This window comes from Radiomyces spectabilis (assembly GCF_025331425.1).
Source record: "Radiomyces spectabilis strain NRRL 2753 chromosome Unknown BYT42scaffold_5, whole genome shotgun sequence".
Lineage (NCBI taxonomy): Eukaryota > Fungi > Mucoromycota > Mucoromycetes > Mucorales > Radiomycetaceae > Radiomyces > Radiomyces spectabilis.
In genome coordinates, this window is record NW_026251930.1 from 195852 (window position 1) to 208681 (window position 12830).

The 12830-nt window shown below is 44.6% G+C and overlaps 4 protein-coding genes across 4 annotated transcripts; 1 reads left to right on the forward strand and 3 right to left on the reverse strand.

Moving 5' to 3' along the window:
• Window positions 1-2054: 2054 nt before the first annotated feature.
• On the forward strand, window positions 2055-3760 carry BYT42DRAFT_544920 (uncharacterized protein; the record flags this gene model as incomplete). Its single annotated transcript, XM_051565782.1, has 2 exons — window positions 2055-2294; window positions 2354-3760. The coding sequence occupies 2 exons, from the start codon at window positions 2055-2057 to the stop codon at window positions 3758-3760; spliced, it is 1647 nt and encodes a 548-aa protein (XP_051424235.1).
• A 1139-nt stretch (window positions 3761-4899) lies between these two features.
• BYT42DRAFT_544921 (uncharacterized protein) lies at window positions 4900-9941 on the reverse strand (the record flags this gene model as incomplete). Its single annotated transcript, XM_051565783.1, has 7 exons — window positions 4900-7638; window positions 7718-7843; window positions 7919-7960; window positions 8024-9133; window positions 9230-9416; window positions 9509-9782; window positions 9899-9941. 7 exons carry the CDS (start codon window positions 9939-9941, stop codon window positions 4900-4902), a joined length of 4521 nt encoding a protein of 1506 aa, XP_051424236.1.
• A 6-nt stretch (window positions 9942-9947) lies between these two features.
• BYT42DRAFT_564765 (P-loop containing nucleoside triphosphate hydrolase protein) lies at window positions 9948-10695 on the reverse strand. The gene is made up of 3 exons (XM_051567783.1): window positions 10557-10695; window positions 10234-10437; window positions 9948-10147 (listed from the first exon to the last, which is right to left on the reverse strand). The coding sequence occupies exons 1-3, from the start codon at window positions 10574-10576 to the stop codon at window positions 10045-10047; spliced, it is 327 nt and encodes a 108-aa protein (XP_051424237.1). The 5' UTR covers window positions 10577-10695; the 3' UTR covers window positions 9948-10044.
• A 785-nt stretch (window positions 10696-11480) lies between these two features.
• On the reverse strand, window positions 11481-12714 carry BYT42DRAFT_593034 (uncharacterized protein; the record flags this gene model as incomplete). The annotated part of the gene is made up of 2 exons (XM_051570667.1): window positions 11481-11506; window positions 11781-12714. 2 exons carry the CDS (start codon window positions 12712-12714, stop codon window positions 11481-11483), a joined length of 960 nt encoding a protein of 319 aa, XP_051424238.1.
• Between the last annotated feature and the right edge of the window lie 116 nt (window positions 12715-12830).

Here is a 12830-nt window from a genome sequence, read left to right on the forward strand (position 1 = left end):
GTCGTACAATTTATCAACCGGATGGCAAAGTTTCCCATCCAAGCGGTAAAATCTTCTCCATTGGTCGTTCTGGACATAGAATGGTCATTAGCTAAATTCGCTTTCGAGAATGGCTTTTTTTTAATTGACTGGTTACTGCCCGAACACGAGGTCTACGGACACATGGCTGCATAACCCATCCATCGCTACTAAGAATGGCAGTTTTGATTTATTTCGGTCAGGGTTCAACACCTATCCAATTTTAAAGTAACACAACGCTTATTTTTTTGATGGCATGGTTCTTATTCTCTTTTCTCACCAAAACTCACCAATAACGGCCAACGGATTGGGTTTTGGCTTTTTTTTTTTTATAAAAAAAAATAAAGGTTATCTTAACATTGCACAGGCATCAACTTTTTTTGATATGATATGCGGTGAATGAAAAAAAAAGGTTGTGTTGTCACCAAGGGAAACGCACATGATTGCATCATCAATACTTGTTCAGGCAAATCCTGCATAGGTCAAGGTGCATTGCATTCATTAAAAGAATCAAGCCACCTTTCAAGGCTGAATACCTTCCATGTTGGTTAGGTAAAATAGAAAAATCGTGGCCTGAAAGGTTATTGGTTACTTGGGGAATCAAAGTTTGTCCGTGCCAACATGTATGTCTCAATTTTGATGCTAGTCTCACTGGACATTTTTGCGTAACAAAACATTGCAGCATTCTCATCGTTTCACGGAACTGAGAAAAACCAATAAGTGAACAGGAAATCACTACAAAATAGTCCATGACCCTGTCATTGACAAGCTAAGCAACACTTGAAAGTTGGAACCACTACAGCGCAGGATTTCCCTTTTCTGTGGCCGGTTGCCGACACGATCTGCTGAGTCGTTTGCCATTTTGTATTTTTAGCGAAGCAACCATTTCATCATTGACAATTCGTCGCTATTGATATACGATACACGAGGTGTGTAACAGTAAAATGTGCTGCATGTGCTCCATGAAATGCCCCGCTCCAATTGAACTCCTCCACACACAAGCCAAAGAAAAAAAAAAAGACCCCACAAGCTAAACAAAAATATATTTCTCCCATTACACATTGGTTCATGGTAATGATTCGACAGGAATTAAAAATAAATAAAAAGTATTGAAGTAAAAAGCGAGGATGATGAGTGTTTCCATGTACGGAGTTTTCTCCTATATAGAATGGGCAGAAAATAAAGAAAAAAAATGGGACGAGCCATGAGCAGGCCAAATATCAGGAGATGTGTTGGTTTTTTTCAAACAAAGGCAAGTCATTTACAGATTCAGCCCACAGCGGGCCTTTCATCCGTTTCTGTGAACGATTGCAATAGAAAATCCATGCCTTGTGAAGTTCACACAATTTCCATGACAAGGATACTTGGCCAGTGAAATGTCATGCATTTTCTGGGTAGCTGTTGCATATATTTTTTAATACATTACCATGTTTTTATCTCCAAAGATACACTAGCCTACTACAGAAAATAAAGAGAAGGTTGCGTCGGCTAGGACCATGGTGATAAATTTTTCCCTTGTTGCCAATGCCCGCAACGTCGCCAAAAAAGGATGATAATTATTAGAATTGGAGCGGAGCTTGGCAGGACGAGCAAATGAAAGGATGGTATACAAATTGGAAGAAGAGGGGCCACTAGGAAAAAAAATATGGATAGCCGATATGCGTAGTACATGATTTTCCCTCAAGGTTTAATACCTAATCACTCACCTCCACTTACCATATCCTGCTCCTTTGATCTCCCCCAAACTTGAGGTTGTGTATCACTCTCCCTTTCCCTCCCACTCAAAAAAACTCCTATTCTCATATATAATCGGATGGTTGATGCACTCTGGTTCCACCTTCCTCCGTTCTTTTCGTCTTTTTTTTTTTCTCTTTTCTTTAATTCATATCTGTTCTACTTTTTTTTGTTTTTTTTTCTTCCATCGTCATCATTTGCATTATCCCTTCAAAATCTTGAATGGCATTTTGATCGTTCTCTCTCTATATCATCCACATTCGTTTTTTTTTTCCTTCTTTATTGGCTTTGACTAAACTAACATGTCGTATTCTACGCATTATTCACAAGAATTTTACAACTCTACCTTGACTGGACCGGCCTCCATGTCCATGTACCGACACTCTACCCCCGTCCTTGCACCTCGTCAACACATCAAATCCACTGGACCAGAAATTGCTCCTGTCATCGTTCCTTCCATGCCACCTACCTTTCTAGAAAACTACTATCAGCGCTCCCACCAAGTTACGGAACCACGCTACCCAAGAATGATGACTCACCTTGTAAGTAGCCGTCTGTAATTGTTCTTCGTATTTGACCATGCTCATGTGCGTTGTTTTAGCAACCGTATTATTACCCCGTTTCGACCAATCAACCGCGGCCTATCCATCACACGTTGGAAAATGCAACCATTACCTATGACACTTTTGAAACCCGACAAAAAGATTTGGTCAAAGATGTGTTTTTCTCGCCTGCTTTTGGCAGTGAATGTGATCAAGATGAGGTGTCTTCGTCTTCGTCATCCGACACCGCCTCTTCGCCTCGTGAACATGGCAGTGGTCTCTTCTCCCCGCAGGTCTCGCCCTCCGATGTCCTGCAGGAGCAGGATCCACTCTTTTATTTTGGTCTGGATCTCGATACCTCGCTTTTGGATGAACCCTTTTCCACTCACCATCCTTGTCACTTTTCGTTACCTTCCTCCTCGCTGGCTTTATCGCCCGTTGCCTACCAGACCGATTTACCCACTCCTCCCGCTACCGAAGATTACATTCAGTTGACCGGTTCGCTGAAAAGACAACCGGCTTTGGCGGAGGGTCCCGCCGCCAAGAAATATTCCCGTTACATGACTCCGTCCCTGACCCCACCGGCTTCGCCTTTTGATCATGACGATGAAGATGAAAGTGACCTCGATCACCCTTTCGACGATCAAGACGACTCGGAGGAAGAAATCGAAGATCAAGATCGCCACGGACATTATTATCCTCACGCATTACAGGACCCCGTCACTGATCATTTTGGGTTTGACGAAGGGTCATCTGGGGATGAATCCAGTAGTCCCGCCATTGACACTCAGGATATCGTGACGGCTGGCCGCGGTCACCAAGGATGGGATGGTGCAAGTGACGAAGAAGAGGAAGTCGAGGGCGAAAACGACGATCAAGACGAAGATGAGGAGGTGGATGACAGTGATTTGATGGAAAAGGTGTCTCCTCGACCTACGGCGCAACCAACAATTTATCAGATGTTGACGATGGCCAATGTGGATTGGTGCCGTTATTGTGGTACGACGGAAGGCGTGAATTGGCGCCCAGGGCCATGGGGAAAACGGACGCTTTGCAATAAGCACGGATGTGATTACAAAGGCTACGGATTTGCGTGCAAATTGCCCCGTTTGGATTTGACGAGTTTTGCGTCTGAATCCATTGAAGAACGAGACCGCCCTGTACTACAACTATTTTGTTCAGCTTGCCAGCGACCGGAATCTTTTGCAGGCAATGTACTTGTACGATGTGAAGGATGTCCCAAAGCGTATCATCAGAAATGTTGTCCCACCGGCCCTCTCGACGACGACCTTGTCGCAAGTGACACTCCCTGGTTCTGCGAAATGGCCTGCCGTGAAAACGCTCGTCGAAAACGGATCGTAGTCGAATTACCGCGCAAACGCTTACCGCTCATGTGTACACCCAAACCTCACACTTCTTCTTCTTACTCGGACGTGACCAGTCGTCCGCGATCGTCTTCTCGATAAACATCCCGCCTTTTTTCTTTGCAACTTGATTATTTTTCTTTCATATAGCTTGTTTTTTTTTCTCATTTTTCTATAGTATGATATTTTTTTTTCGTTTTCTGTTTTGATCTTCCCCCCCGTTCCCCTCCTCCCTTTTTTTTCGGGGGCTTGCTCTCTTTATTTTGATTTGTTTTTTCGTTTTTCTTTTTTGTGGCATGTATATATGCGTCATTTCTTGTTTATTTATTGTTATTGTTGAAGTATTCTAGGTTACTGTTGTTTCTTTTTTCTTTTTATATGTTCACTCCCCCAACCGGAAAATAATACAAATACATATCTGATTCTCTAGAAGAAAAAAAAATTGATTGTGCCATGATGATGGCCAGGGTCACCATTTGTCAAATGCAGGAGCCATTGGAAATTCTCAAAATCAAGGTTCAAGCTTGTTAAAGTCCGCTCTAATCAATAGCGTTACACGGCGCACAGATTTAGTGAATGAGAACAGAAGGCCATGATAGGAATTGATTGCTTCTTTTAGGAGAACAAAGGTTTGATAAGCATATTTTCCGTACAACCCGTCCTTCATCTACTACTTGAATACAACTAAGAGTATTAATCGAATACCGATGGCAGTCTACAGTATCTTTTCAAAAGACAAAAATGTCTATTCACCTGATATGGGATAATCCTCAACCGCTGACCGGTTTATCTGACACCAAGGGATGCATCCAAACCTTTTTTTTTTCTCGTCCACCCATTTTCTGAGTTTTTTTTTTTTTTTTTTTTTTTTTTTTTTGAATAGTGTTGCCATGTTGCCTTTGCTTACCATTGTACCATGCCAATTAATTTTTTTTTTTTTGAATGTCACATGTCATTGAAAAATAGAAACGACAGGTCGTAGTTTTTTCAAGGGCTTAGCTGTGAATAACCATACACATTCATTTACATTTTGGCAGTCGGTTCACGATGATAGAAATTTCAATACCATGAAAAAGACTGTCACTTGGTTACTCAAACAGAAAAAAAAATAAAAATAGAGAGGGTAACAAAGAAACAAATAAGAATAGAATAAAAACGTATATCGTAGGGAATAAGAAAATGGGGTATACACGAAAAAAATAAATAAAAAAAAAGCTGTAATCAACATGTCGTGTCCTTAATTATGCACGTATCCTTTGTTCTTGATCATCACCGAACCCTGAATAACCTGAACCTGCTGCTGATGCTGCTGCTGCTGAAGCTAAAGCTGGGATGGAACGTTGCTCTGTTTCCCAACGATGTCGGAGTTCATCCACACTGCCGCTACTGTGTCGATGGGCCATCTTGGCTCTGGACGCTCGTGTCGGGGTCTGAGAGAGTCGATCAAATACATTGCCCGATGAAGGTGTGCCACAGCGTTCAATTGTTGACATGCTCACGCCACTGGGAGGAGGGAGAGGAGGCAACGATCGTCTGGACGAAGGTTGCCGTGGATACGCCAATGAAGAAGAAGGCGGTAGAGCGTGAACTCGTTGTTGATAAGGATCCATACCTTGATCCACGGCCAAGGGGGCGGCATCGTTCATTAACGAAAGTTCACGGAAAGATGCACGTCGTCTGCCAGCTGCAGGTGGTGGCTGTTGTAACGAATGCGACCGTTTACGAAGTAACGACTGACTCGCTGCCATCACCACCTTGGGTGGATGCATTGTCGGTTGGTGCCACGAATTTTGCGATTGCGATGACGAAAAATCCGATTGCAACGACGAGCGACGTAAATGGCTGCTGCGAATAGACGACGTGGACGAATCACGGTCGGCAGCGTAGCGTGCAAATTCTGCGGGATTCGCCATCGTCATGGGAATAGGAGACTCGGAAGGATCGGTATTGTGTTGTTGCCACGAGATTCGCTTTTGGATCATATTGTAAAACCGGTCAGGTGAAGGCGTCAAGTCACGGGTCATCATCATGTTTCGCACCATCTTATCCATGGGCGGGCCAGAGACCGTGACACTGTTGATGGGTAGATTCGGTTGGGTTGGTGACGGAGTGATAGTAGCTTCCCCATCAAACGACATAGCCGATGAGCCGCGTGAATCATGACCAATGGCCGGTTCTGGCGTACTGATCAAACCGCGAAGTCCATCTTCGTAAATTTTGTCGAAAATGGTATTGCCGTTATTGATATACTCTTCAATTTTAACATCAATAGCACTGTCCTCATCCTCGTGCTGATGCTGGTTGCTGTTTCGATCTTCCAATTTGCGAATACGTCGTTCGTTTTCTACGGTGGTGGCAATAGCTGCGCGTTTCATGACGACCAAGGTGCGACGCAAGTCGAGGACCGTCTTTTCCAGGTTTTGCATCGTCACTTGTCGGTTGCATTCGCTCATCCGAAGATTCATTAGATCGTCCACGAGAGCTTCAATGATTTGTACACATTCGTCAGCTTCCAATGATTTCAAGAGCTTGGTGGTCATATCGTAAGCCATTTCAGGCGCTGCGTGTGATGGAACGCTGTACTGTTCCTCAAAAGCATCCATATCAGCCCATTCATCATTGACGGCATCATCCGCAATGATCTCGTCGGCAAAGGTGACGTGCTTTTCCACTCTTGGAGGAGGCGCCGTTTCCACCGCTCCATCGTCTCCCCGCATCACTTCTCCTGCGGCTTCCGATTGAAGCGCACGAATACGAGCCGACAAATACGAGATTTCTGCCGAGATCAGTTCAATGCGTTCATCCATGAATTCCAGCGCCATGGTGTCCATGGTTTCCCCCGTGTCCCCGGCATTCTGCTTTTCAGCAAGGTACACTTGCTTGCGTTCTTCGACAAGTTCGAGCTTTTCTTCCGCCAAGCGTTCACGACGAAGGAGAAGTTGCTCCATTTCCACCAACGCTTGCTTTCCTTGGATGTACTGACCGACAGCTTTATCCAGTAGTTCCTTCTTTCGTGTGGCGCGAATGTGAACTGGAATGGGATTGATCTTCTTACGTCCAAACCGCCGTGAGAAGCCGTGGTTGCCACGGGTGAGAATGGCAAAACTGCCGCCCATGATGTGCGACACTTTACCGAGCAAGCGTTCATCGAGCACGCCCCCTTCACGCACCGCCTTTTTGAGGATATTGGTAAGCTGTTTCAGCTGACTGGCATTGATCATGACTTCTTCGTTGCGCTTTTTCAACGTCAGTTTTTGTGCTTCATGTTCTCGTTCCAGACGTCGTCGCGCCGAATTCGCTTCCATTTGCTGACGTTGCAACTGCTGAATACGGCGTTCCTGCATCGTCATTTGTTCTTTTACCCGCTCGGTTTCTTGCTTCATGCGCTTGATCATGCGTTTCTTCTCCATCTTCAGCGTTTCGACGTTCACCTTGAGCGATTTCAACATGGTTTCGTTTTGGTTTCGATGCGACTGCATCGTCATGTTGGTTTGAGCATATTTTCGCTTCAACTCGTGGATTTCCGCCAGCAATGCTTTGGTTTTGGCTTCATAGGCATGGCGTATTTCAATGGATTGTTGTCGTTCACGCACTTGATTGGAAATATCGGCTTTGGTGGCAATGTTGGATCGGAGTCGCATCAGGGCTGTGTCACGTTCCTTTTGAAGTTCGCACAGTTGGGATTGCAGCTGATGGATCTTGTCGTCGAATTTTCGTCGCATGTAGGTATATTCGGTTTCGGATTTCTCAAGATGCGATACCAGTTCCTCCTTGACTTTGATGTCCGATTGGATCTGATGCAGCATGCGGGTCAGTTTTGAATTGAAATGAAGTGATTCACGCGACAGCGACGATGGTTTGGAATCCGGGTAACTCGACATGCTGCTACCCTCTGTATTGGAAAATGCCGCCCTGTCTTCAGAAGGCGCGGTCGACCGTTCTTCTTCTGCTTCTTCGTCTTGATCCCATACGGATACGGCCTAGTAGAAAGTAACAAAGAGATGAGTTATGCATGTCATTGGTTTGTAAAAGGTTGGGAATAGAGAGAAGCGGTGTTACCAAAGACTGAATTTCATCCAACATGTCGCGCGCATTTGGCTCGACAGGTGATGAGGCGGAAGAAAACATGCCTTCATCATCGGATGGTGTGTGGCGATGAAGTGACTCTTCCGATTGTTTGAATGCCTGCATCAATGAAATATTGGAGTTTTTCTTAGTACATACAATGATTATGACTAGTCAGGGAATTTTTTGACATACCGTCAATTCATTTTCCCAGGCATCGGGCGATTCTTCCAAAGGCTACAGGATATGCATGAGTTTCCTATTCTTTTCCCTTATTTTCTGTCTCGTCCGGTTTCTTACCTTGATGAGCTGAAGAATTTCCATACTTTTGCGGATATCGGCACGCGCTTTGGCAATATGGTCTTTAACTTCTTGTCTTGTGTGTTCCTGAGAGTCTTGGCTGAAGCCTTCGTCTTCGTCTTCATATTCAATGACACTTGAACTGGTACGTGTACGGGCTGCTATGCGGGGCACATTGGACCGTCGCGTGGATCGAATGGAGTGGGCGGTCATGCTGGTGGCGCTTGAGGTGGCGCTGAGTTTGCCTTGACGACGACGGCGCACCGTACGACGACGACGTTGACCGGACATGCTAGCTTCGGTACTGGGTTTGGTGGAGCTGGAAAAACTGGCGGAATGGGTAGGCAAGGTGCTGGCCATCGCCATGGCTTGCATGGACGGTTTCACATTTTCGAGGAATGTCAATCGATCACGAGTGTCACTCAATTCATTGGTTAGTTCCTGAATGGTGCGCTGATATTTGACAATCATGGGATGCGTTTGCAAACGCGATGAGGTCGTCTCGTCCGCCGTTACGGGATTGTCTGAAATTGGCTCGTCGCTTGCGTTTTCCATGAATTCGCCCAGTTCACGTTCCATCAAAAGGGTGTCTCGTTCACTGGTTGCTTGAATTAATTCTGCCGACATGTCCTGAAGCCGTTCGCGCAAACGCGCCATTTCAGCTTTCAGCGTGCGTACATCGTTCTCGCGGTGATTGGCCGATCCCGCATAATGGTCGGTGGCGTCTTCTGCGCGCATGGAAGCAAGTTCCATGCGTAGTCGCGTGACAAGAGCGCGAAGCTGGTTGACTTCGATAGAGCTGCCGGCAAAATCCTGATTAATGGTGACCCGGTTCTTGATATTCCGAGCACGATTAGCGTATTTAAGGGTATTTAATGTTTCCATAAAATTGGTATCGGAAGGTGAGACACAAGCCAGCATCAGCGTTCGACTGTTGCCGCCCAGAGAATCTTGCAGTAACCGTGTCAATTTGCTGTCACGGTAAGGTATATGGGCTGCTCGTCGATGCTCGTCGCCCAACGCAGAAATGACATTGCCAAGCGCAAGTAATCCCGCATTGATAGCGATGCCTTCTTTTGCTCGATCTCCTTGAGCATTTGTTCGTTTCAGCTAGGTGAAGCAAAAGTCAGTCTTACGAGTGGTGCTCACAACCTTGGGAGATTGCTTCTAAACAAAAGCAAAAACGAGAGGGTAGTGGATACGTACTCGTTCTGAGCCTGCTAAATCGACAAAATGGAATTTGCTGACAAGAGATTTGGCGACTTTGCCATTGCCGTTTTCTTCAGGGCGTTGTTGTTTTAGTATGACTGAAAAGATCGCGTGGGAACGGGAAGACACCGTGTTCATATCGGTGGAACCCGTTGTTCGACATAATGACCCCTTGGCCAAGAAGCTAATAGAGAAAGGAACAAACGCATCAATATATGGATAGATTTTTGCGGATGTGGGGAGGCGCGGGAAGGGGGGGGGAATGTTTTAGCGTACCCTAATAGTTCTTCAGGGCTGTAACATCGTTCTTCTTTGACACCGCTCCAGTACACGTTACCGGCGATATCTTCTCGTATGGTGACTTCGACGGCGCTTGTGGAACTGCCGGATTTCTTTTTTTGCATGGTTTGTGGATTCAGGAGATCAATGAGTTCTTCGTTGTAGAGCTCCAAGAACGACACATAAATCTCGTAGCTGTAATCTGGGTCTTCATCAACACGTTGCTGTACGGTTCTGAACAACTCGACAATGCATCGTGGCACAATGCCTTCTAAAATCGTTCATGCGTTAGTATAGTATGCCAATTTTCCACCAATGGCACTCGCATATCAACAAAAATAAAATAAAGCGACGATCATGCGTATGTTTGATCTACAGACTATTTACCTTCATCTTCACTATTGGCATTGCTGGCCAAGCCAGTTCCCATACTGTGGGTTTTACCGGACCCCGTTTGACTAGCATTTTAAAACAAATCACCGTAAGCAACGTAAAGTACCAAAAAACAAAAAAATAACGCCGCCATCCGTGTTTCAACAGTGCGTTATTCTATTATCTACTATCGTGTAGGATGAAATGAAAATATATATAAATATAAAAAGCGCATACCCGTAGGCCAAGATAGTCGCATTGAACCTAATATATCCAAAGAATAAACGTCATTATTTTTCTTTTTGGTGATCTCGTGGTTTTTAATCCAGAGAGGCTGAGACGACGTTTACCCATCGACAAATTTATGCAATAGTGGGGCTGCGGCGGTAGAATAAACGTGGGACTGGCCCACTGTAGTATCGAAAACATGATCGTAGGTGAATGACTTGTCGGTGCCAATGAGCACTTGAGGTTCGTTGGGAATGAACGTAAGGCATTCGCTGCAGTTACTGAGTTGTTCTCTGTGTGTCAGTGGCCTAACACGCAAGGCGACCCTAACAACCAAAATGTCATATCCGAGGATACAGTGTCAGTCAAGTCAAATACGATGGTTGACTTGTTACCAGTAGGGTGATATTTGAGTGTTCTTTTTGTCTTATCGATTTTTCACTACCTTACTGCTGTTGAGGTCATAAAAGAGAAAAAAAAGTGTGCAAGTTTGAGAAAGCGGATAAATAAATAAATAAATGAAAAAAAAGAGATGAAAAAGATAGAAATGATCACAAAACGGATTGTGTGACTATAAAGTTGACGGATACTGTCCGATGAGCCGCTTATCCTTTCAGAGACGATTCTTTTTTTTTTTTTTTTTTACACCCTCCGTGCACTGTCAGGTCAATCAACAAATCATTAACGCAACATACTTTTGATTCTGTATTCTCTTGTCCAGCCTTATTCTTTTCTTCTGGTTTGCTTTTTTCTATTCATTTTTCGATGAGCGTTTTTTTTTCAGAGTTCTTTATCCCGTTCCCTCCTTTGTCCTCTTGTTTATCCAACATGCAAAGCCCCTGAAACCAGTGCAAGTAAGAATTTTTTTTTCTATGCTTGCAACTATTTTTTTTTCATATGGTAAACCCGCTCCCCCAATCTCCTCTTTTGTACCTCCTCCTTTCTGCCTGAGCAATCGGTTAGCTCCTCAGTAAAGAGCATGGCTATCTTCATGAGCATCGGTACGTTGGAGGCTATAGTAAACCTAGCTTTGCGGTGATATTTACTAGTCCGCTCTGACAACCGTCCAACCCGGCATGGCGGGCACTGAAAAAATGCCAGCCCTGAAGAAAAAAAAAAGTAACAATATAACTGATGGCACGACTGGTCGACTAGCCAACCCGCTTTGCAGCTCGGTCGCATGGGGATTGATTAAACATCACGAAAAAAGAATAGAGAGTAAAAAAAAACACCCAAGCGGCTCAAGTCACAATAATCATAACAATAATACAGTAATTGCTCCTTCAGAAAAAAAAGGCCTATATGGAAAACAATGACATGTTGTTGTAAAAGACAGGGAGGCCAAAAGAGAAACAAACATACAGTAATATCATGGAGACAGCCCGTTCAAGATGCCTAACATTGAGGTTCTTGTATCCTTTTCTTTTTTTGGGCTTGTTTGGGTCCATCGATTCATAGTCCGCATGCATAAATGAGGTTTGTGTTTTAATACAGTTGAAAAAAATGCAAGGAAAAAATAGAAACGAATAGGTGATAGGTCAAAAAAAAAGAAATCGGTTGGGATATATACAATGAAAGCGTATCTTCTAATCAGAGTCATCGTCGTTGTTATTGCTGTGGTTGGATGCATCGTTGGTGCGCTTGCGTTTCTTTTTGATGTTTGGTTTACGTTGCTCCGCTTTGCGTTTCAAGGAACCTTTTACACTCTTTTCAATCTCCTCGTCCATGGCCGCTTTGCGAATAAACACAAACGTCTTTGGCTCAGCCGACACGATCTCTGCATTATCCGATTTGCTGACCCCTTTCTTGAATCCAATCGTACGACGATGCTCATACCCGGGGAAATCCTCACAATGGAAAGCATACGTTGTTTTCACCGCGAGTTTGCCCGTCGATTTCGCCAGTCCACGGACAGACCACAAATTGTAAGGCTTACATGTTTTCGTTGTCACGTGGATTTCGCCTTCAGGCAATGGATCTTTGTAATCGTCGTTGTGCTGCTCGGTATCCTCCTCGTCTTGGTCAATGTCCTTTTCAAGCCCCTTGGTTTTTCCATCCGATAAAAGAGGCTCGGCCGACAAAAAGAACTTTGATAGTAATTCCTGATTCGCCAGTACATTGCGATCCTGATCCTTGATACCGAGACCTGCGTGGGGAAAGTTGAAGACGATCTTTGAGAAGCGATGCTTTTTCAGTGCCTTTTCTTTGGCCAACTGAGTCGCATCCACTTCAAACAGCACAGTGCCGCCCATGACACGCACCGCTTCAATGTTGTCTTTTGCTTCATCGCCGTACTTTTCATACAATACCGCCTCGGTATCGTAACATGTCGCGAACAATTGTTCGGAGCCTTCCGTAAGGTAGTGATCCACCAACGATCGTGCAAATGAAAAGTTGCCTTCGCCAATCAGGAGAATCTTATCTGCCGAGCTGTACTGCGGTTTGGGTCGTGGCGTACCGGTCTTGCCCACCACATTCTTTTTAGACTTTTCATATAGTTCCTGCCGCTTTTTCGCCTTTTCTGCAGCCGCGTTTTGCTTGGAAACCTTGGTCAACAATTTGTTAAGGGTTTTTCCCAACTTTTTCTTTTTCGGAAGACGCATATTGAACAAGCAGAAAAAATAAAAATAAAGACAAAATCTGTCCAAGAGACCACCAGATCCACACACACACACAAGCCACCGCCTTTCAGACCTTCCGCTTCTGGCGGAATCTTAAA